General features: G+C 39.0%; 1 protein-coding gene across 1 annotated transcript; it reads left to right on the plus strand.

Annotated features, from left to right (window-relative positions):
• The first annotated feature begins 1,435 nt into the window (after positions 1-1,435).
• LOC139583563 (coagulation factor XIII A chain-like) lies at positions 1,436-24,447 on the plus strand. The gene is made up of 15 exons (XM_071414783.1): positions 1,436-1,498; positions 4,427-4,612; positions 7,121-7,303; positions 9,397-9,645; positions 11,876-11,988; positions 12,136-12,243; positions 12,697-12,868; positions 16,117-16,264; positions 16,677-16,786; positions 18,862-18,950; positions 19,136-19,295; positions 19,938-20,216; positions 20,658-20,818; positions 21,297-21,433; positions 21,724-24,447. The coding sequence occupies exons 2-15, from the start codon at positions 4,459-4,461 to the stop codon at positions 21,863-21,865; spliced, it is 2,205 nt and encodes a 734-aa protein (XP_071270884.1). The 5' UTR covers positions 1,436-1,498; positions 4,427-4,458; the 3' UTR covers positions 21,866-24,447.
• Positions 24,448-24,789: the final 342 nt, after the last annotated feature.

Raw genomic sequence — 24,789 nt, forward strand, 5'->3', positions numbered from 1 at the left:
TATTTTAGAACATGTTTTGTCTTTGTAACACAAACACACCCATTGATTTTTGTTGTTGATACATCTACACTCAAGCTGGCCATGTTTGTGCAATGTTCATATGTAGCCTTGCCTGGCTACCCATTCTCATCTTTGGTTCTGATGGGGTATGACAGTTGAACTAAGCTCATGAGCCATTTATAAGTAATATTCTTCAAGAATCAATGGGTAGATATAATTAATTCATCTGTCCAAAAATGGATTTAGCAACTGCTCGGCTAAAATAGGGTAACAAATAAATTTAGCAACTGTTCAGCTAAAATAGTGTAAAAATCTTTAATCAATGACAATATGATTACATTTGATCAGTTAGTAATGACATTTCTATATGACCCCAACAGCGGTTTGAACACACAGCCTCTGCATTAGGGGTATGATGATCTTTCTGCTGTGCCACAAAGTCTGTACCATTCACAGAGGTCCTCTGTTCTCATTACCTATAATACATATCTGCATTTAGCAAAAGTGCCATCTGCACTTCTATTTTAGTTATCAGTTGATCTGACTATTCTCTCATCATGGATTTAATGTGTTAAATCAACACTGAAAGTGTTGAATCTGTCGACCCATATAGACAACAGAACAGTGTTTAATTAATATACCGCTTAGTGTAAAGCCTTGTTCAAATATTTCCCAGAGTGCCTTTCGAGTAAATTGTAGAGTTACCATCTATGCCTGTTTAGTACAGAGACATGGTTGTTGCATTTATCAATTTATGGTCCTATAAACTTCACCAAGGTAGATCGTAAGCAAATATGTTATCATTTAAAAAAATAACTCATACAGATCACTTTGAACCAATATCACACCCTTCATTATGACATTTCCCAGCATGCTCTATTGCTTTGTTTCAATATCTGTTTGTGCATGTACGTTGATTCATTGGTTAATCATAGAGCTTAATAATTGGTAATGATTTAAATAGTCCCAAATAGATGGTTTGTAGATGTTTAGTACTGTAAGTGTTCAACTAATTGTCAATATTTCAACTAACTTTCCACTAACCCTAACCTTAACCCTGCCATCTCTAACCCTAAACCAAGCCATAACTGGAGCCAGCTGTTGTAAATCAGTTCCATTTGGTAATTTAGTATCTGTAGATGGGACTATCCAAATCAAGTGTAACCTAATAAAGTTTATTCAGTTCAATTCATATCCTTTGTGACCTCCATACTCTTGATAAAACATAAATATTTGAAGTGAAAAAAATCTTATGAAAGACAGAATTATGAATTCAAAACAGTTTTCATTAAGGTCAGAACAACCTCATCTCAAAAATCTCCTGTCAGCAACGTTTTTCTTGGACTTCCCCTAAATGACACAGGATGAGAGTGGGCACTGACAGGGGCAGGTTTTGGAAGCGGAACTCGATGGTCTATATAAACACATGGGCGACATTCACTTGACATCTGTTGGCGTGACTCTTCCTCCAACTGCATCTCTACCTGAGCTTTTGAAGGTGAGTAGGAATTCTCTTCTCAATACTTTGTGGGTTGGTTTCCTGGACACAGATGGATCCTAGTTCTGGACAAAAAATATATGTCAAAGGAAATTCCCCACTAGGCATGCTTTTGAGTCAAGGACTATGCTTAAACGCTGTCTAGGAAACTGGCCCTATTTTGTGACTGAAATTTGCTTGTAAATCTAATTTGCGACCAAAGATGTATGGCTGGATATGTATTTTTGTCATGTAGCTGGATCACTTGAACAACTTGATTGCATATTCTTGAAGGAGAGAAGTATCAATATTTGCCATCCACGATATTGACATGCTGTGTTCAAGCTCTCCATCATGTTTTCCTTAACAGTCTATCTTCTTTCAGAAGAGTAACACTTTACATAAACTTTTATGTTACAAAGGATATATAAAGGATTTATAAGGAGCTTATAAACTGTTAAGCCTTTTTTAACGATCTAACAATGTTTAATAAATATAGCAAACAGTTAAGGCACATTTATTTATTTCCTGAATACTGAATACTGTTCTGGCTGGCAATAATAACATTATAATCACTGCAGTCATTAAGGCTGGATTGGAACGAAGACACAGAACTTCACATGCTGGTCTTCTTAAACCGATACTAACAGGAGACTACCTGCACCTGCATGCTAAAATAAACTTGATTGCAACGAAAAACCCACACGAATAAACCAGGGATTAAGCTGATTTTACGTTGATACCAGACAGCTGCAACTTTCCTTGTCTATGCTCTCTATTCCCGCCTCCAATGAAATATCAACCTATCAGGAGCATCGAAAACCGTAAGGCTGATGAATGTAAAATAGGTATATAGGAGTAATAGAACTATACTTTATTCAAACGTTTCATTTTAAATGGCAAAATAATACACGTGTTCCATTTGAAATAACTTTATTAGCCTACATTTTCATTTGATAAAAATTATAGATTATATAACTCATCACTATTACTTGATTTAGTTACACATTTCAAATGTTTAAAGTGCAGGCATATTTCCCACGTCTTAATAAGAAATGACTATACTTTTTAAAGATAAACTTTAATTAATGGATTAGATAACTTGGAAATGACATGTGGGGTATATTACCACAGTAAATGTACCATGGTAAATGAGGAAAAACATTATTTGAGTTGTATGGAACGATTGTCAAATAGATAAATTGCCCTTAGTCTGTTCAATAAGTAGGATTAATTTGTTCTGATGATAATACTCACCAGAGGACTAAATAGTCCTGAAAAATGTTGCCACCAATTAGGACTTAAAGATAACCTCGACATCCGCTTTAGTGACTGATAAATCGGTGTCCAATGATGGTTGCAATTGAGATCAGCTGTGAGGTTTAATGAAATATTACGCTGGTTCGTTGCAATACGCTCGCAAGCTCACTATTTACCAAGCACCAAAATAATAATTACAAAAGGTCAACCTTTGCGTTATAACTGTTTATTACAAATGTATAAAATATGTAAAAACGAATAAGGAACCGTTAATGTAACTACTTTTAAACCCTTTATAAATGAATACATTAACGTAAGGTGCAATCTTTGGATGTGTGTAGTTTATGTGTCATTCTTTAACGACAAAACATAATACGCTAGACAAGGTGGGATCTGTTGGTGTCTGCAATATGAATTATGTGAGAAACGGCGGTGGAAACACCTCAATATGCAAATATTGATTGATTTTTCAAAATCAAAAACAATTTGATCAATTTACCACAAAATCGTTTTGTTGAAATATCACCAAAAAAAGGATTTGTTGAGCAAGAGCAGTAGCAGCCAGGGACAGTGATGAGTAAATCATTTGGTGACATCTTGTGGTCTTAATGTGAATTACAGGGGGAGGGGGGGGGGGGGGGGTTACCCCAGGGGGCTAGGTACCTCCTAGTACCTTATATTGTGATGTCCTCCCACTACAACTTGTGAAAGCTTGCAGTTTATTAGGCTACAGATGAAATAAATGATGATCTTGCTGTTGTGTCCATAATAATCTCATCATGTAGGCTTTACCCGCACTGTATCTACAAGCTGTTGACTAGAACACACGTGACAAGACCAGAGTGGTCATTTTTCATGACAAAACCAACAGTTGAGTTGAAAATGTGATACATGGGAATTCAACCCCTTAAGTCATTTTTATGTACACTACATCAGCATGCTAAGTATTTTATCTGCAACAAGTCAATTTGATGGAAAGTGGGAAATTGTGTGGGAAATTGCGCATATGGTTCTTATGCAGATTTTAGAATATTCCTATGAAAATCTGTCGCCAATTGGATGGAAACCGAGCTGTTGATAACATCAAATCAGATGTATCATGTTAGCTCATGAATAGTGATGTGCCTGTACCAGTGGTTCCAGATTATTGTCCATCCTGAAATATTTCAATGCATTTTGACGTACTCTTGTGTATATTTCACAGATTCATTTTTTCCCATGACTTATGCCATGTTAATATGATATCTAAATATGAGAGTGACTAACAAAATCAACGGGGGCCCCCCTAGAGGTCAGGTACTCTGGGCACAGCCCGGTCGGTAATTTGGCCAGGATTACTACAAATGTACCTAGCAGTAGACTAATATACCAATCTAAAACATTTGAACTGACATGGGTTAATTGATGCACTACCAAGTTTTGAAATTGCACCTTGTGAATTCTGATATCCTAACTCTATACAGTAAAGTTCCTGTGAGTAAGCACTTCACTGTTATTCACCATAAAATTCGATTTGTTTGGAAGTTGAGAACCCGACTGAGTTTCGATTGATTCATTTCGAAAACATTTTCCAGGTCCTGGGTGCGGCCCCGGTTGCAATATGTTGTGCAATTATAGATACAAGCATTTGCTGCTTGTAAATACAGTACATATCTCCTTGACCACGTTTTATCTTTTTTTGATCTACAGAACAGCAAAAACTGTTGACCCCTGCTTTCAACATGTCTTCCTCTGCACACTGTACCGGGACCAACTTCCCTGGGCGCCTGAAAAGTCCCATCTGTAGCTCCAACGCTGAGCAAGATGACCACCAACTTCCCAAGTTTGAGCACTTTGGGGAGGCTGTGGCAATTCCCCGTGGCCCCTCCAGTGATGGTACAAGATAAATAGAATAAGTGTTGTGAGTTTGTGTTTGTGTGTGTGTGTGTGTGCGTGTGCGTGTGCGTGAGAGAAAAAAAGCGAGAGAACTAGTTCATTCTCTGTAATCAGTAAGTGATTAATCATGTGTAATCAGATTAAAATAGCAAAAAAATAAAAAAAATGTCTTACCCCAGTCCTTGACTGTCTATGATAAATGAGATCAACACACATAACAAAGCAAATTCTTCAGTGTTAAAAAAATATAAATTAACATTAAGAGTGTTAAATCAACACTGAAACCATTGAGTCTGTGGACCCATACTGACACCGGAAAAGTGTTAAATTAAGAAACTGCTTAGTGTATAGTCTTATTCAAATATTTCCCAGAGTGCCTTGCCTTCCGAGTAAACTGTAGAGTTACCACCCATGACAGCATTTTTTATTTATTTTATTTAACTTTTATTTAAATAGGAAAGTCAGTTAAGAACAAATTCTTATTTACAATAACAACCTAACTCCACCCAACCCTAACCTGGACGACGCTGGGCCAATTGTGCACCGCCCTATGGGACTCCCAATCATGGCCGGTTGTGATACAGCCTGGAATCAAACCAGGGTCTGTAGTGATGCCTCTAGCACTGAGATGCATTGCTTTCTACCACTGCGCCACTCCGCAGCCAGATAGATGGTGAGTGAGATGGTTGCTGCATTCATCCACCAAGTGAGATCCTAAGCGAATATTTTACCATTTAAAATATGTATATATATATATATACTGTATATATATATATATATGTATATATAAAGCAATACAATACCATTATGTATTTCAAAAGGCTTTATTTTGAGCACCTAGTTTTATCCTAATACAGGGGCCTGAAAATCATAACCATGCACGTCATTATTATATTTCCCAGCATGCTCTATTTCAGGTAGACTTTTTCAATTGTTTGTTTCAGTATCTATATTTGTACATGATTGATTAATTAATGAATCTTATGCTACTCAAATAGGAATGACAAACATTTTCTGAACTAATCCAATATTACTTGGATTTCTTGTACCCGTTACTGAAAGGGTTGTTCCAATTTAGTTAGTTTAGCTAATCTGGTGAACATATCTTGTTAATTTTCCCAGTCATTTTTAGGACTGGTTGCGGGTGATAATGATTTGAGGAGTTGGCTATCTGTCTATATTCTAATAGGAATTTCACAAAACCTTGTACGTTTGCATAATGTGATTTTCATGTCTGATATGGCCTGTGAACGAATGATGTTACGTTTGATACAGTTAACTTAGGAGCAGGTTGCCGATGCCTGCATCATTTTAGCAGAAAAATGTCATCAATGACGTCTGAAGCTTTGTTTTGTGAACAACTACCTGACATGGCTACAGTGAGCACGTGCTACGGCGCCACTAGCCTACACTGTGTTGATGAAAGCATCTAGTAATGATCGCATTTTCGACACAATTTCCTGGAAAGCCTCAATGCTTCAATAAGCTTTGTTTCCCCATCACTACTGTAAACCATGGGTTTCAGATTTAGATTTGTTCCTAAAGGGGTACAAACACTTGTCACTGTAGTGGTACACTGTAAGGCCATCCTTTGTACCTTTAGTTATAAGTGCATTATTGTATCCCAGTCCATACCTCAGGCCACACCAGGCCTGCAAGTAGGGTTTCAAAATTTGTTTTTGAAGGATTTTGGATTTTCTGGGAGTTTTGGGAAAGTTACCAGATTTTTGCAACCCTTTCTGCAAGTCACATTATGCTGGCTAGCAAAGTGATGTATAGTTAGAATAAGCAATAGTTCCATTTTTTTATTAATATGTATAATATAATATGTATCCACCAATCAATATGTATGCAAAAACACATAGGAAAACAAACAATTCTGAAAATATTACTGCAATCGAGCATGCTGGTTAATATTATTTACTGCTATATGTAGAATCCTTCTTGCCTTCTAAAGTACCATCAAAGAACCCTTCCCGGCAAAAAAACTGTTCTTAGGATGTTGAAAGTAGTTGGTAGAACCCTATCCCTCCACAAAGAAACTCTTTGGAACCTTTTTTTCTACATTTAGGAAACAAATCGATGAATGCAACAATCATATCTCTGTCACTAACAAATACAGTCATGTGTAGTACATCTACAATTTACTTGAAAAGCAAGGCACTTTGGGAAATGTTTGAATAAGGCTTTACACTAAGCAGTGTATTTATTTAACACTGTTCTGGTGTCTATAGGTCCACAGACTCAACTGTTTCAGTTTTGATTGAACACTCTGTGTTCATTTCTTATTTTTTAATCACTGGAGAATTTGCTGTATAGGCCCACAGGTTTGAGTTATGTTCGGCCGAGGTGGTCAGCAGAAATCCTTGTTCCCATTTTGACTTCACACTCAGACCTGACATCCTGAAAAGCACCCTTTTTACCCAAAAAGTTTAATCCAAAAGATGTTAAGTTTGTTACCTGGTTGTCTAAACATCATTATTTAGCTTGTGATCTCCTTATTTGCAGCCACCCTGGAATGTGTGAGAGTGGACATGATGCAAAATGAGAACAAGAGCGACCACCACTGTCACTTGTACGAAGGCAAAAACAACATTCTCATCATCCGCAGAGCCCAAGAGTTTCAGATGACCCTCCAGTTCAACCAGCCCGTAAATCCCAGTGACAAATTCCAGGTTGAGTTTTACATTGGTAAGACGTTTTTACACATTTCCACCAATGTAGTGTACATTCCTTTCTGCTGGTTAAAAATGTCATTACATGCATTGCTTGACTTCACTGAGGGTGATGTATGAAAAACAGTATTCACCATTTGATAATAGTTTTAATGGGAGGTGTGTTAGAGGTGAAGTTGCATCTCAATACTAAAATTGTTTCTCTCCTAGTCTCCTCTCTGTCATCTGTGATTAGCCTCTGTAGCCAATCAGAAACTCTAATTAATAAAAGTGCCAAGTTGAAAGAAAAACTGATTATTGACATATTCCCATCTAAACATCTGTAACATCTGTTGATAGTAACCTTGGGGTGTCTCCCGATTGTCCAAACTTCTCCCCAAGTGTGCACTTGCACACTTCCAATCATGGATTTAGGGAGTTTCCACTATTGTTGAATCCATGACAGAGTGTGCAAGTGCACACTTCGGAAGAAGGGTGTAGAATAGGGACGTGTCCAGGGTCTCTCTCACACATTATACTGAATGCTTACAGGGGAATTGCTGAAAATATATCTATGTGCTCGATCCAATCCGTATTGCGGAAGTTCCGATGTATAGAGCGATTGAAATTTAAAGGTAATTTCCAATTGAGATGGCAGCGTTTACTGTGAATGCAGTCTCCACAAACACAGGAACATTGCCTTTAAATTTAAATTGCTCTATAACACGGAACTTCCGCGATACGGATTGTATCATGCCCTAGGTCCTTTAGTGTCAGCTACAAAACTGCAATATGTCAATTAAGTACAAACAAAGCTGTAACGACAGCAAAATGACTGCTTAATAAGTATGACACCATTTTTTTAAATCTTCAAACGACTTACTTATGCCTTGAAAAGGCTTTCATGCTCAATATATTTTTATCTCCCCGAATGTGGTGTTGTCCTCTTACATCTGCTGTGAAATTCTTAGTTTACTGTGTTCAAAAGGTTTTGAGAATAGGGCATAAAAAAGCACAATATTACACTAAATATCCTTTAGCCTACATTTATTGGATTTGAGAGAGTGGTTGAGTGATAATTGTGAGGCACATCTAAAATAATGGTGCAAATGGACATGCATCATCCTTGTTGAAACTATGAGAGTGTTATGAATGAACATACAGTATGTGAATTGACATATGTGCAGCTACAGCAGCGTACTAGTAGTACCCTAGTAATCCATCTGCAGTTAATGGTTTGCAGTGGTGTAAAGTAGAAAATACTTCGAAGTACTACTTAAGTACTTTTTTTTGAGTAGCTGTACTTTACTATTTATATTTTTGACAACTTTTTACCTTTACTCCACTACATTCCTAAAGAAAATAGGTACTTTTTACTCAATACATTTTCCCTGACAGCCAAAATGACTCGTTACATTTCAAATGCTCAGGCGTGACAGAAATATGGTCAATTTCACACACCTATCAATGCAATGTGTTGTCATCCCTACTGCCTCTGATCTGATGGACTCACTAAACACAAATACTGCATTTGTAAATGATGTGTGAGAGTTGGAGGTGTGCCCCTGGTTGTCCGTAAATTAAAAAACAAGAAAGTCCTGCCGTCTGGTTTGTGTAATGTAAGGAATTTGATGAATAGCATTTACATTTTACTTTTACCCAAGTATGACAATTGAGTACTTTTTCCACTACTGATGGTTTGTTGCATTCCAGGTCACCTTTATTGCAGTCGCTCTGCACAGACTACCACCAACAGTATCTTCTGTAATGTTGTGATATTGAGCAGACCTCGACTTGTGTTGGTTGATGTGTTGTTAACTCAACAGTTTTTTTGGTAGCACTTTATTTTACAAGTACAGAAAATTACCAGGTATTTATCAAATAAATGTCATGGTAACACAGTAATTACACAGTAATAACTTATGATTTACTTGCTTTGTTTCTTCAAGGCTCATTAAAACAATAGCTACTTGGTACCATTTGTTAGCAACTGAGGTTAATTCTTTGAAGAATGTACCAGAAAGTATCGATTGTTACCACATAATGTCATATTAAATACTAAGAGTACAGTGGAAACATGAGTGTCTACATGTGTTGACGTTTCCCCTGTCATGTCACCTTCTCCCTCAGGTCTTGATGCCGACGTGTTGAATGGCACAAAGATCATCATCTCCTTTGACGGCTCACAAACTGGGAATTGGACCGGCCGCATGCTACAGCAACAAGGGGATGAGTGCGTGGTGGGCATCACCCCTTCTGCGAACGCCATCATCGGAAAGTACTACACAACTGTGGCGGTCATCGGTTCCAATGGAGTTTCAAGGACACAGAAGGACTCTGGAACAGACTTCTACCTCCTGTTCAACGCCTGGGCGTCCAGTGAGTGGAATCTTTGTGGATTTTTGTTTGTCTTCTGAGGACTGCTTAAGATAAGATAAAACATATGCATTATACACCCCTTATGGGGAAAAACGAATGATTTCACATGTGGAAAATCACATGAATTAACTTGTGACATTCAATGTGAAATTGTGTTTTTGAAACAGTAAACGTGATAATATTTCACATGAAGTTTCACATGTGGATTCAAATTTTCACGTTAATATTTTACATGAGATTTCACAGGTGATGCCTCTCCAAACAAAAATGTGACGTTAGGATAAATACACAAACTGTGTTTTTAACATACAATGTAAATAATTGACACTTTCACATGATTACATTGTGTATGTTTATACAGTAATTATTATTCAACATGTCCTCACCTGGGATATGAACTCGCAACCTCTTAGTTGAAGGTATTCCAATATTCCTGCTACGCCACCACATCTGTGTCAGTGACTGATTTAACCTGTATTCCAACTATTTGGACTTGAGTAAATTCAATCTCAGCTTTGTCAAATTAAGAAAAAGCACTAAAGGAAAACTTTATATTTACAATAATAATATGCCCCACCAACATAAAACAACTATACAGAAAACCAACTCACATCATCAATGATCAGAGAATATTCAGATGGAACTCATGTGCAGAGATGTATTATAGGTATTGAAAGTGTAGAGGAACGATATAGTACAGACTTTGCAGCGCAGCAGATTGATCAGCGTACCCCAAATCCATTGGTTGTGAGTTGAAATCCCAGGTGGGGTCATATTGAAAAGTCAGTACTAAGTGATCATGTCACATGGAATCATATTATCACTCATTAAAGACTTTTTACACTATTTTAGCTGAACATCGTACCACTTACTTTGAAAGCCCCATATCCTTTCGTTCCCCAATTTTTTTTTTAAACGTGTGGAATTGCCTTTTCACTTGTGAAATAGCTGTTTTCACATGTTTAGCTGAAAATTTCACATGTAAAAAAAAAGAGACACCATATGTGAAACTGCAAATGAAAACACTGCACCACCTAGAGTTCACGTTATCATCACGTTTTCACATATGAGAAAAATTACATTTTTTCACGTCACGTGAATTGAAGATTCTAACTCTCACATGTGGAATTGCATTTTCATATGTAAAAAACTTTCACTTGAAAATAAAATTAGCATTTTTGTATGTTGAAATTTTGCATCCCCATGTTGTCACATTTATTTCACATGGTATCATGTTTTCACAAGTGAAGTTTCATGTCATCACATGTTGCTTTTACATTTGGCCACAAGTTATCACATTAACTTCACCTAAGATCACATGCAACCACATGAGAAACACATGTTATCAAGTGTAATTCATGTTGGTTTTTCTGTAAGGGACATCATTAAAATGAACACTGACTAAATAGGTGTCAGACAGCTATGGAACCGCTCAGTAACATCCCAGGGAATTCGCTGCCCCAATGCATGTGTCATTTTTAACATGCTTTAACATGCCATTTGGAGGATTCGTTGAGTGGAACATCAGCCATACGAAAGCTAAGACTTGGACACGAGTATTAAATGATGAACATCAATTCTCATCCTAACATTTGTCCCCCTCCCACTAAGAAATGTTGTTGTTTCATAAATTGACAAAGTACACTAAACTTGTTTAGGAACAAAACATTTGGGAAACAATTCAATGTTTAATTCGTTGACTCATGATACCAAAAAAATCTGACAGTGATGAGATACTGTAGCCTGCATGAAAAGCATGTTTTGATTCCCAAAAGAAAAACATGGAGTTACTTTTTTTCCTTTTCTTTTTGTTAAAGCTCCACAGGGCTGGAGCAGGCCTGGCTAGCATGCATGCAGCCTAGCGCGGTCATGTCACTTAAGTCCAGCGATAACAGAAAGCAGGTTCCACAGACGTTAAAAACGCTCAAAAACACAGCTGCCACCAATGTAATGTGCCGTTAGGAGGGTTCAGATAGTGGAACATCAGCGGTGTGAACGCAAAGACTTGGACACCAGACGGCGCTCAATAGGACGTGACCTCCTTCCTGGACATGCGACCACCGTCTCAATTAGTTCACGTGACACAAATGAATTTATAGACACAGGTCAGGCATTAGTAATCAATGAAGAACATCCAATTCTCATCCTTACAATTCTTACAAGTCACATCTAAAGTAACAGATGACCAGATTCTGGTAATGAGGCTGCAATTTATTTCTGATTTCTTTAGATGATGAAGTGTACATGCCCAATGAGGAAGAGAGGCAGGAGTATGTGATGAATGAAAATGGCTTCATATACGAGGAGGAATCAGGTGGAGGAAGGCAATGGTATTATGGTCAGGTACAGTAAAATACTACACACACATGCCCCATGCACACACACTCACAGATCAAATACCTTAATATCCTCTATACTTTACACACACATGTACAGTTGTGTCATTATTGTTCCTTTTTTGAGGCTGGAGGCTGTAATTCTCTCTTGTAGTTTGCGGAAGGGATTCTTGATGCCTGTTTCCAAATCTTGGATGACTCACACATGCCTCTAGTAAACAGAGGCGATGCTGTCAAAGTCTGCAGGATAGGCTCTGCAATGGTGAGTGATATTTGCAGATAACTTAAGCACACTACACAAAATCCAGAACTAAGAAGAGCCAAGTGCTTTTCACAACCACAAGACATACCAAGCATTTAACCTCTACTTCAGTCTGCGTTCACAGAATGTGATTTGTAGTAGATCCTATACATATACAATACATATTGAGTGAGATATTGCCTCATTTGATTCTTTTTATATAATATTTCAAGAAAAAGTTTGAAAAAAAGTGTATATTTGTGTCTACATTCAACTGGTAAAAGTTAACTGTGATATGAATGAAGGGAAACAATGACCCTGGTACCTGGCCTTAATTAAACACTAAATTTCCTTTTGCATGCTTTAATCAACTTACTCTGAACATTTCATTTCAAACTAACCTATCCTTATGCCTGGTGCACTAATCTCTTTGAGGGGTGTTTCTATATATTTTTCCATTCTTTGTGGAACCAGATGAACTCCCAGGATGACCGCGGGGTCTTGGTGGGCAACTGGAGCGATGACTACTCCCTTGGCACTGCACCAACCTTCTGGATCGGCAGTGACCAGATCCTGCTCCAGTACGTCAACAAAGGGCCCGTCAGCTTCGCCCAGTGCTGGGTCTACGCCGGGACGTTCAACACCTGTGAGTGCCTGATCAAATTCCCTTTTCATTTTCAATGTCCACCCCACAACATAGGTCATGTGTCTTCCAAATTACCTGTGATTTGCACTGAGGGATTGATGGTCAATAGAAAACAGGCCCATCCAGTTATAAACTGCAGTTTTCAACTAAGAAAAGGTTGACTTTTTTAGTGGGTAGATCAGCTTTAATATTGCAGATGGACAGGTAGAAGGTCATACACAGGGAATCCAAAAAGGTAACAGTACAGGCAGGGGAAAAGGCTACTGACGTAGTCCGGGAGATCAGGCAAGATGTTGATGATAGGAAATCTGATAGGCAAAAGTACAGGCAGGGAATTGGCCAAAAACGAATATACACGGGAGGACTAATATGGACATAACCAGAACTCTGAATAGAATGTGGACAAAAAAACAAACAATACCTCACAATGATGCGGTGCAAGGAACGTACTTGTTACAGAATAACACCTCACCTAAGGGAAGCATCAGGAAGTGGAAAAGTGGGAAAAAATGCAGGTCATCTATGCACTTATATAGTGAAATGAGGAGACTTTTCCCGTGGTTCATTTTCATGCCAGCCAGGTAGGCTATACTCCTGTTGTAAATAGAAGCAATGTGCTTAATATTAGGAAAATATAGTAGGCCTAGCCTATAGAAAGCTGATGGGATCCTCCTCTGTTTTCTCATGCAATTGCATAGCCTATAGAAATGTTGCGCAACATGAGCTCATGGGCTCATGAGCCCATGTTTGAGTAGATTTTCGATTACATTTGCATTGATTAGAGGGACAATAGAGTGCTGAATACCAGGGAGTTAGCAAGTTTGGTAGGCTACTAATGATCATCAGCATCAGAGCTTGGAGAAGCCTAATTACCGTGACTAAACGGTCACATGGAATTTGACTGCCATCTTGACTCATGACCACCGGTGTGGCAGTAATATGGTCACTGTAACAGCCCTAGTCCGACCATATTCTGTCCCCTATCAACACTTTTTAAACTTTTGCCAGTGAGAATGACATAAGAAAGTAGTCAAGACGACTAACTTGATTGAGCCTCAGCCATGTTTATCTCACTAGGTCAGGATATTTAAGCTTCCATATATCCACTAGTTCCAATACAGTGCATTCTGAAAGTATTCAGACCCCTTGACTTTTTCCACATTTTGTTACGTTACAGCCTTATTCTAAAATGGATGACATCGTTTTCCCCCCTTATCAATCTACACACAATACCCCATAATGACAAAGCAAAAGCAGGTTTTTTGAAATCTTAGCAAATTTATAAAAAAAAAAAAAGATATATATATATTTTTTTTTTACATAAGTATTCAGACCCTTTACTCAGTACTTACTCAGATAAGGAGCGTCGCTGCACAGCAATTTTCAGGTCTCTCCAGAGATGTTCGATCGGGTTCAATTCCAGGCTATGGCTGGGCCACTCAAGGACATACAGAGACTTGTCCCGAAGCCACTCCTGAGTTGTCTTGGCTGTGTGCTTAAGGTCGTTGTAGTTAAACATTAAAAACATTATAATTTTTAGGGAAAGCTACACTAAATATATTCACATCACCAAATAATTGATTAAAACACTGTTTTGCAATGAAGGTCGACAGTAGCCCCAGCAGCACTCTGTAGGGTAGCACCATGGCACAGCTAGCTTCTGTCCTCCTCTGGGTACATTGACTTCAATGCAAAATCTAGGAGGCTCATGGTTTTCACCCCCTTCCATAGACCTAAACAGTAATAATGACAGCATCTGTAGGACGTCCTCCAACCTATCAGAGGTCTTGCATCATGAACAGGCATGTAGTCCACCCAATCAAAAGATCACAGAATGAATCTAGTTCTAAAAGCATAAGCTACAGCTAGCTAGCACTGCAGTGCTAATGTGGCGGGTAGTTGACTCAGAGAGAGAAAAACAATAGTTGAACAGTTTTGAACAAATTAATTTCTTCCAACATTAAGAAGAAGCAAGAGAGAGAGAGAGAGAGCTATATTTGGTTGTATTGTTTCTTTACTTTCACCTTCCCTTGGCTAGCAAATGCAGCTAGCTAGTTTAGCCTACTCATACACCCGGCTCAAACAGAGAGGGATGCTATGTTAGCTAGTTGGCTATGGCTATCCAACACTGGAACTCTTTTGGTTTTATCAATTTATTGCCACCGGAGCCCACTGGTGTAACTGCTAAACTGCTTTCTGACTGTACACTGTACTGCATGATTGTAGCGGGTTTACTAATGCGTTAGTTCTAGTAGTTCGAGTTGACTATGACATGACAACTACAGTATGTAGGCTGTGTATAGCGGTTAGCGGTCGTGATAAGGTTTGGCTTGGAAAGTTTTTTTTGCCTGGTTACAGACAGCTGATGTATTGTGCACTGGAGTCCACAAGGGAAGGGAAAACGTGAGAGGAGGAGAGCGTGTAGATAGTTACGAGAATGTATTATATATACAACGAGCAAAGTGATCATGCTGTTTTTATGTGGCTGCTATGAGAGTGAACTGTTTGCGTGTGATAAGAGGTGTATTCATTCCGCTGATTCTGTTGAGAAACATTTCTGAAACGGAACAAAACAGTGGTAAACATATTACACCCTAGATCAGCTAGATGCTGAGTGTGCAAGGCGGTATATAATGTGTCACTGTCTGTCACCTTGATTACTCAAAATTCTCCCGACCTGTGCACCTACATTGCAAACTTTCATTCACAGGCTAGGTTTTAGGAACCTCATGATGAGTACAGGGAACATTTTTGTATCATGTAGTATCCTAAACCTACCGCTGTTACATTGAGCTTGGTGAACAGAATATGAATGACAGTCATCCAGTATGCTGTAATAGAAATAAGGCCATGCCAATCATCCTACATCATCTGAAATGGCACCGACAGCCACTGCCATAGATGCTAATGCTAAGCCATAGCGCAATACACAAATCCCGGTTTTCTGACTAGTCTGGAGCATAGGCCACTTTCTAGGTATGCATGAGATGTAGAAAATGTGTAATTAAGTTGACTAGTCCCATTGACAGATAAAAATAGGTAGCAGTTTCCTCAGACAAGGCCCGCTGCTGTGCAAGTTAAAAACACTTCTGAAAGTTATATTCATAAATCTACTCTAATCAATTGATTGAATACATTTAACGTGTTAGTTAAACATTTATTGATGTTAACAATTGCATGTTAATTAATATATGCTTATTTTGAAGTGTTGCCTAGCCTCTTTAATGGTGTTCCCTCCCCTGCCCCAGTCCTGCGGTGTCTGGGCATCCCTGCCAGGGTGATCACCAACTTCAACTCCGCCCACGACAACACAGGGAACATCATCACGGATCTCGTCTTCAACTCTGTGGGAAATCAGCTTGAACTGAACGAGCGCCTTACCAGAGACTCAATCTGGTAGTTATATCTCTGCTTCTCCATTTGTATTGAATGAAAATGAAATCCCAGAACGTAGGTTTCTATAATTCTATCTTTCAATGTACGTACTGTAAAAATAGTCATAGCATGGTGGGGGGTGAAATGGACTAATGTCCCTGTTATCTTTATATGATTGTGTCGTGCTCCAGGAAGAAAATTGTTGTGCAATATCCCAGATAATGTACCTGAGTGGTGAAGGATGCCATATAGTGTTCATGAGTGGTGCAGGATGCCAGATTGTGTACCTGAGTGGTGCAGGATGCCAGATTGTGTACCTGAGTGGTGCAGGATGCCAGATAGTGTTCCTGATGGGTGCAGGATGCCAGATAGTGTTCCTGATGGGTGCAGGATGCCAGATAGTGTTTGTGAAAGGTGTGCATTGTCTCCACAGGAACTACCACTGCTGGAACGAGGCTTACTTGTCCAGACTTGACCTCCCTGCAGACCAGAACTTAGGTGGCTGGCAGGTGGTGGATTCCACCCCCCAGGAAACCAGTGATGGTAGGAAAGAAATTAGGATGATGGGAGAGAGAGACCTAATTTTCACTTCAGTTTACACATTTTGTATGCTTAGAATGGGTGTCAAAATTGCATAATCAAATTAATGAAAACGCAGCCATTTAAGATATAGTGTGTTCCATGATAATTTGCACCCTTGATAACCGCTAGGCTAAATAAATACAAATCCTGAGCTATATTGTATGCAAACACATTACATTGTTTTATACTAATACAATTTCTCAGCAAAAGAGATTTTGTTTAACAAGTAATACAAAACAATCTAAAAAAGATAGGGGTCAAAATGATTGGCATCCCTGTTTTCAATACTCCAGCACCCTCCCATTGCGAGGATAACGCCACTGAGCCTTTTTCTGCAATGTTTTATGAGATTGGAGAACAAACATGTTGGGAGTGATCTTAGACCACCATTCCGCGATAAAGAATCTCTCCAGATCCTTGATATCTTTTGTCTGCGCTTATGGACTGCCCTCTTCAGTTCAAACCACAGGTTGATTTTGTTCTCAATTAACCATTTGTTTGTGGATTTTGATTAGTGCTTGGGGTTATTGTCTTGCTGGAAGATCCACTTGCAGCCACTATATCCAGAGCCATGTGTTTAGAGAGTTGGGACATTGAGGTTTCTGCATTATGATGCCTTCACATAACACTCAAATATTCAATGGCAGCCATGTCAGCTCCCGAATGAGCATTATGTAATAGGTGTAGAGCTGGTTGATGCTTCCAGTGATGGTGAGAGGGATGACAGTGTCAAACAGCTTGTGCTCCTTCTCTCTGCAAATCAGCTGCTACACAGGGACCATCAGCCGAGATGTATTGCGTCTCCCTGAATTCTGCTGCTGGCGTCTGTGCTCTCTTTCAGAGGAAAGCTGGTCAGGGCACACAGTCATCCACAAGGATACCTTTGTCCACCATTGTGGCCATCGCTGGTTTCAGCAGAGAAACGATGTCGGACTGCTTCAGGATCTCCTTCTCACTGACAGAGCCTCCATATAGGGCTGAAACAAAGAAATGTGTTAAGAAAGTTGCCCAATGTTGTCACGATGCAGCTCACAGTCCGCTGGTGGATGTTGAATCTGTGGGCCAGATCCCTCTGCTTCAGACTCAGTGAAAGATGAGTCATGAAAAGGAAAAACTTGTCTGTGGGCTGCAGGGATTGTGACTGATGGAAAAAAGGGATTAAGATGCATTACTATGCAAAATTAGAACTAAAATTATCAACCCTACAGATTGCAGATAAATATGGTAATTCCAAATCAGAATTACAGCTTCACCTCTGTTTGCTAGAGACATTTTTGAGTCATCAGTGCCCAAAAAAGGAGTCTCCGTCAAAGGTTGTGGGTCAACCAGCAGGACAACAACCCAAAACACACATCAGAAAGCACCCAGGAATGGTTCAAGAAGAAAAGCTGGACTATTTTGGAGTGGCCAGCGTTGAGTCCAGATCTGAATCCCATCAAAAAGCTATGGCGAAAACTGAAAACAGCAGTTGGTGGAAGGCATCCCTAAAATATTGCGGAATTGGAGCAGTTTCCAGCAGATTGAGGAATCCAGTAAAAGATGCAGCAAGCTCATTGATGGCTACAAGAAGCATTTGTTGGCAGTTATCTTGGCCAAAGCCTCTGCAACCAGGTATTAGCTCTTAGGTGCTAATAATTTTGTCCATGTCATTTCACCAAATATTTTTTAAATTTAAACTTAAATTGGGAATTATTTATAAAAAAGTATAAGGGTGCTAATATATTAGGCAGCAATTGTACATGCAATTCTTAAAATTAATAAAAATGGCTCTGAAAAGCATTGATTGCATCTTGAAAATGTCCCAATGCCCTGATAATTAATACAATCCGTTTCCAATTGCATTGCTGTATTCTCCAAAAATGCTAGCCATTATATTCTAGACAATACTAAATAACCAGCTAACAAAACATCAAAACAGTTTGGATGAAATAACAGCACACTGGGGAAGTCGAAAATAAGCAAACATTTAGAAACGTGAACTATCCCTTGTAAAGTCAAACATACAGGGTCATGGGTTGTTGATATTGTTTTTGCAGGATATTACCGCTGTGGACCTTGCTCTGTCAAAGCCATCAAGGAAGGAATGCTCGGCTATCAATTTGATGGCCCGTTTGTGTTCGCTGAGGTAAAACAATACGTCTTCTTTATGCTTGACCGGTAACACTTTGTTGAATGTTCAGCCATAATGACTTCATCGTCACTCTATGCCATTATGAAGCATAACACAGTTACGTTTTATAACTTGCAATACATTTTATTTAATTAAAATCAATCATAATATTCACATTTATCTCTTTCTTTTAACCTCAGGTGAATAGCGACGTTTACAAACACAAGCTAAATACACAAACTGGGAAAACTGAGTTACTAAGCGTAGACACAACTTATGTCGGCATGAAACTCCTGACGAAGTCCATTGGTGGAAACAATGAGCCAATGGACATTACAGAGACGTACAAATACCCAGAAGGTATGTGGCACCTGGACAATGGAGTAGGCTGGCAAGGGTGCAACTGCACGTTTAAAGTTTGTTATTGGCAGTTTGCAAAATGTCACATGAAACTAATGCAACAAGAATGACTTTGCTATTACTGCTTTTCAAATTAATTTGCAAAAAGATAAACGCAAAATGCAACAATTTCCACGACTTTACTGAGTTACAATTCATATAAGGAAATCAGTCAACTTAAATAAATGTATTAGGCCTTAATCTATGTATTTCAAATGACTGGGCAAGAGCGCAGCCATGGGGAGCCAGGCCCAGCCAATCAGAATGAGTTTTCCCCACTAAAGAGCTTTATTACAGATAGAAATACTCCTCAGTTTCATCTGCTGTCAGGGTAGCTGGCCTCAGAAGAAGCCAGATGTGGAGGTCCTGGGCTGTACAGTATATACAGTATATTCCTATAGGTGAAATAAATTGCCAATGAGTTTCATAAGAGTCCCATGTTTTTTTTTTTAAGGAGTGGGGCAGTCCCACTCCTTAAAAAAGTCCCACTCCTTGCTGCAGCGATATATGTGTTCTGAAGAGAGCGGTTTAGATCACTAGACCACCCTAGGCCACCAGTCCCATGTTAACTCTATTCCCCTCCAACTCCCCACACATGCACAGGCAGTAGTAAAGATGAGGAGACCATGAAGAATGCAGAGAGAACCTACAGGACGCATATGCAATATGACGACGAGCAGGGCGTGCAGATGACGCTGGAGATCCCGCAGGAGCGTGTGAAGATTGGCCAGAACTTCCAGATGGCTGTGGTCTTCAGGAACCTGAGTGAAGACACACGCACCATCCATGGCTTCCTAGTCGGCTCCACCATCTACTACACCAACATCCAAAGGGCTCAGTTCAAGCAGGAAACCTTTGACGTCACTCTGCACCCCATGGAGAGTGAGTGGAAACCAGGGTGACCCTTTACATACGTACTGTACTGTAGGTATTTTTGGGCTTGTCTACATGTATCACAACTTTGTATGATAGTCCTGCAAAGCTTTCAGACCCCTCCTCTGAAATAAAATCCTCAACTGCTTATAGAAAATGCTTTGCAGTCCTTTTACAGCTTCATGGCACCGTCCTGTTTCAGCAGGTATGTGTGTATGTATTGTATTGCAAGAGATTGTGAGGTAACGATGGGATACTCTCTAGTACTTACCTCAAAAGACTTTACAGGCAACAACCTGGTACCCAATGGTAAGCAACAGTGAATCCAAAAATAATCAAAATATTAATTATCAGGTAATAATTATAAAAGTTATGTTCTGCCAAACATATGCTCCTGTTGTTGATTGAATTTGTTTCGTTGTCAAAACTCTGTCTCCCTAAAACCAACAGCGTCGAGGGTACAGGTGGGTGTGCTGGCCCAGAACTACATGCCCCAGCTGGGTTGCCAATCCAGCCTCCGCTTTGTGGTGACGGCCAAGAGCATGGAGAACAACCAGGACATGACGGCCATACAGATAGTGAACCTGAAAGGCCCCGAGCTGGCCTTTGCGGTGGGTCTAGAAGTTTCATTAGTCCTCTTTTTTAGGATGTTTTTCCTTAGTCCTTTAAAGGGATAGTTCACCCAAATAAAAAAATAACATCTTGATTTCCTTACCCTGTCAGCAGTAATTTGGTGACAGTGACCAGGTACACAAAACCAAATCATGGATTGCTCTCTTACGTTGTCCATAGACTGTTGACATGGTAAGGAAAACTGTCATTTTGTAATTTGAGGGAACTATCTTTGAAAGTGTTCCATAAAAGTATATGTGAAACATATTTAGTTTTTCCCCAAGAGCTAATGTAGTAGTGTACCCAATTAAAGCCTTATTTGTGCTGCTGGAGTGCTGCATCTCTCCTCTCCTTTGATCAAAATGCCATTCCGAAAAACATCCATGCTCCCAACGCAGGGGAGTTGATAATCTCTAGATTATTATAATTTCTTATATCACCATAGATTGTTGTGAATGGACTATCTCTATTGAACAGATCAGTGGACCAGCGAAGGTGAACCAGGAGGTATATGTCAAGGTGGAGTTCACCAACACGTTCCCATTCAGCCTGCATGACGTGAGGATGGCCATGCAAGGGCCTAATTTTTTGTCATACCGGGAAAGGTTGTACAGGTAAGAGGATTTACAACTCCAAGACCTCACATCATGATGATGTTCACACTTACATTAGTCTCACATTCACAAAAACAGATCCAATGTCTGTTTAGTATGCCAATCTGTGTGTGTGTGTGTGTGTATGTGTGTGTGTGTGTGTGTGTGTGTGTGTGTGTGTGTGTGTGTGTGTGTGTGTGTGTGTGTGTGTGTGTGTGTGTGTGTGTGTGTGTGTGTGTGTGTGTGTGTGTGTGTGTGTGTGTGTGTGTGTGTGTGTGTGTGTGTGTGTGTGTGTGTGTGTGTGTTTGTAGTGAGATCTCTACCGGCGCCTCCATCACCTGGATAGAGTCCTGTGTCCCTACGAGGTCTGGGAATACAATGATCTATGCTGTCCTGGACTGCTCAGTCCTTGGGAATGTGCAAGGCAATTGGGCCATCAGCGTCCAGGCCTGAGCATTCCCCAGGAAGCCCTTCCCACCTGCTAATCGCCTGCCATCGACCAGAGAACCATGGACGAATAGATGCTCTTGTGTAGATTTGAAAGGATTTGATTGCTGGATAAGCAATTCCATCTAGCCTATGAGAGGGTGAGGGCGAGCAAATAACATACCCCTTACGGAAAAAACACATGATTCACAGGTGAAATTTCCACCTGGGAAATCATGTGAAACCATGTTTTTTTGGAACACTGAAGTTTACATGTGGATTTTACATGTGATCACATAACCTTTCACGTGAATATTTTTCAAATGAGATTCCACAGATGATGCCCTGCAAACAAAATTGAGTCGTTAGGATACACACAAACAGTGCTTTTAACATACAGTGTTTTCAACGCACATATTTGACACACATGATTACATTGTGTATGTATATTTATACAGTAATTATTATTCAACATGTCCTCAGCTGGGTTTTGAACTCACAAACTCTTGGTTCACGCCATCCCGACCTTCCTGCTACACCATCAAGTCGGTGTCAATTACAGATTGAACCTGTATTCCTACACTTTGGGTTTAAGTCAAGTAAATATTAGTTTTTTATAAAAAACATTATAGTTATCGTAGTGATTCAGGAGTAACATTAAAACAGAATATTATCCACCAAAAACAGTAGACAACTATTCAGAAAACTATACTTATTCTGAAATAACTGTATGAAATATATGGTGAGAGAATAATCAGATTAACTAAAATAGAAGTGCAGATGGCACTCTTTTGCTAAGTGCAGACAGGTATTATAGGTAATGAATGTGTAGAGGAATGCTATAGACTTTGATGGGCAGCAGAAAGATCAGCGTAACCCAGAGGTTGTACATTCTAATCCCAGGTGGGGTCATATTGAAAAGTCACTACTAAGTGATCATGTCCCAATGTAATCATGTTGTCATTGATTAAATATTTTGTACACTATTTTAGCTGAATAGTGTACCATTTACTTTAAAACCCACATATCATTTGATTCCCTTGCACAAAAATACATGCAGAATCACATTTTCACATGTGAAGTAGCTGTTTTCACATGTTGAGCTGAAATGTTCACATAAAAAAAAAGAAAGAGACTTGAGGTCAGTTGTTCACATATGAAAACACATGTTCACATGTATTCAATGTAGAGTTCACATGTTAACACCACCTTTTCACATATGAGGAGAATAACATACTTTCACCTCACATGTGGAATTTATTTCTCATGTGTGAAAACGTTCACATAGGAAAATCAAACTCTCAAATGTGTAGTTTCATGTTATCATATGTTGACATTTTGCATCCCCATGTTGTCACATTTATTTCACGAGATCATGTTTTCCCATGTGTAGTTTCATGTTATCAGATGTTGCTTTTACATGTTGTCACAGATGTTATCACATGTGAAATGTATGTGATTTCTCTGTAAGGGATTGCTTACACCGATAAGATTTTTTACAGAAAGGGCTAGGGGCTAGGAGTTGAGGGCCAAATCGCAATAAGCGCATCAGTTTATCTTATTATTTCTTCTGCATTGCCAAATATCAATCAAATCAATGTATTTTCAGGCATTGGTGACACTTAAAGTTGAAGGGCACCTACATAAGGACTTCATCACACATTCATTAGCCATATATGCCACAAGCTGACTTTATTTAACTAGGCAAGTTAATTAAGAACACATTTTTATTTACAATGACGGCCTACCCCGGCCAAACCCGGACGACGCTGGGCCAATTGTGCGCCGCCGAATGGGACTCCCAATCACGGGCAGATGTGATACAGCCTGGATACGAACCAGGGACTGTAGTGATGCTTCTTGCACCGAGATGCAGTGCCTTAGACCGCTGTGACCTCTTTGATATGTCACAGTATCATCACCTAAACTGCATGTCGACTCTAAACATCCTGTGTAAACTTGCAGTTGTTGACGTAGTTTTTTCATAAAAGTTAACCCTTCACTAGTGTTACCAAAGACTCTCATGGATGAAAAACGTTCAAAAGTTATGATCTATATGGAAATGATGGATAGAGTTTTTTATGCATTCTAATTAGATTACATTTATATCTCAGGGATTTCATTTGGTTTCGAATCAGCCGACTCAGATTCGGTTTCTGTTATTTTCGATATTACAAACCTTTGCTGACTGTAAATTTCTCATACAATCATGACCTTCAATTTAATCAACGGTCCAGTGTTATCTGCAGTAGATTTTAATCAAGCAGAAAAGGTACTGCATTTACAGAAGCTATGCGTATTTGGGAAACAACGTAAAAAATTATTCTTTAGACTGGGATTTTGGTTGCCAAAACATTGCACATCACCCACCTATTATGCATATATAAAGAATTTAATTGTATAACGTAAAAAAGAAAAAGTCACAATGTAAAGCCGTATGTGGGCACCATTCCTCAGTTATTTTGTTTGATAGGATTTTGTATAACCAGTAATATTGGAAAACCATCATTTTTGGCTTTGCATCAAACTAAACATTTTAATTCACTGCCATTAACTGTTTATAACATTTCAGCTGTGCACTGCTTTTGATTAACAATAAAATCATTTTCAAAATCAATACTGTTGTCACACCATTACATTTTTTTGTATCATTTAGTATTTTAAAACATTTCCGGATGGAGTGGGACTGCCAATATCATTGTTATGTTCACTGGTCCCATTTCATGAAAAAATTCTAAAACACATTACAAACACTCCAATTTTTTTATGACCAAAACAACGGGCTTGAACATAGTGCTAAAAAACATTCAGACCATCAACTAGACACAGGTTCCATATTAACCACTGTAAATGAATTTGAGGAAGAACAAAAAATGTAACTATTCATTCAAATAAGTGTATCGCCCTGACCTTAGAGATCCTTATTATTCTCTATGTTTGGTTAGGTCAGT

The sequence above is a fragment of the Salvelinus alpinus genome, chromosome 8 (genome assembly GCF_045679555.1).
Source record: "Salvelinus alpinus chromosome 8, SLU_Salpinus.1, whole genome shotgun sequence".
Taxonomy (NCBI): domain Eukaryota; kingdom Metazoa; phylum Chordata; class Actinopteri; order Salmoniformes; family Salmonidae; genus Salvelinus; species Salvelinus alpinus.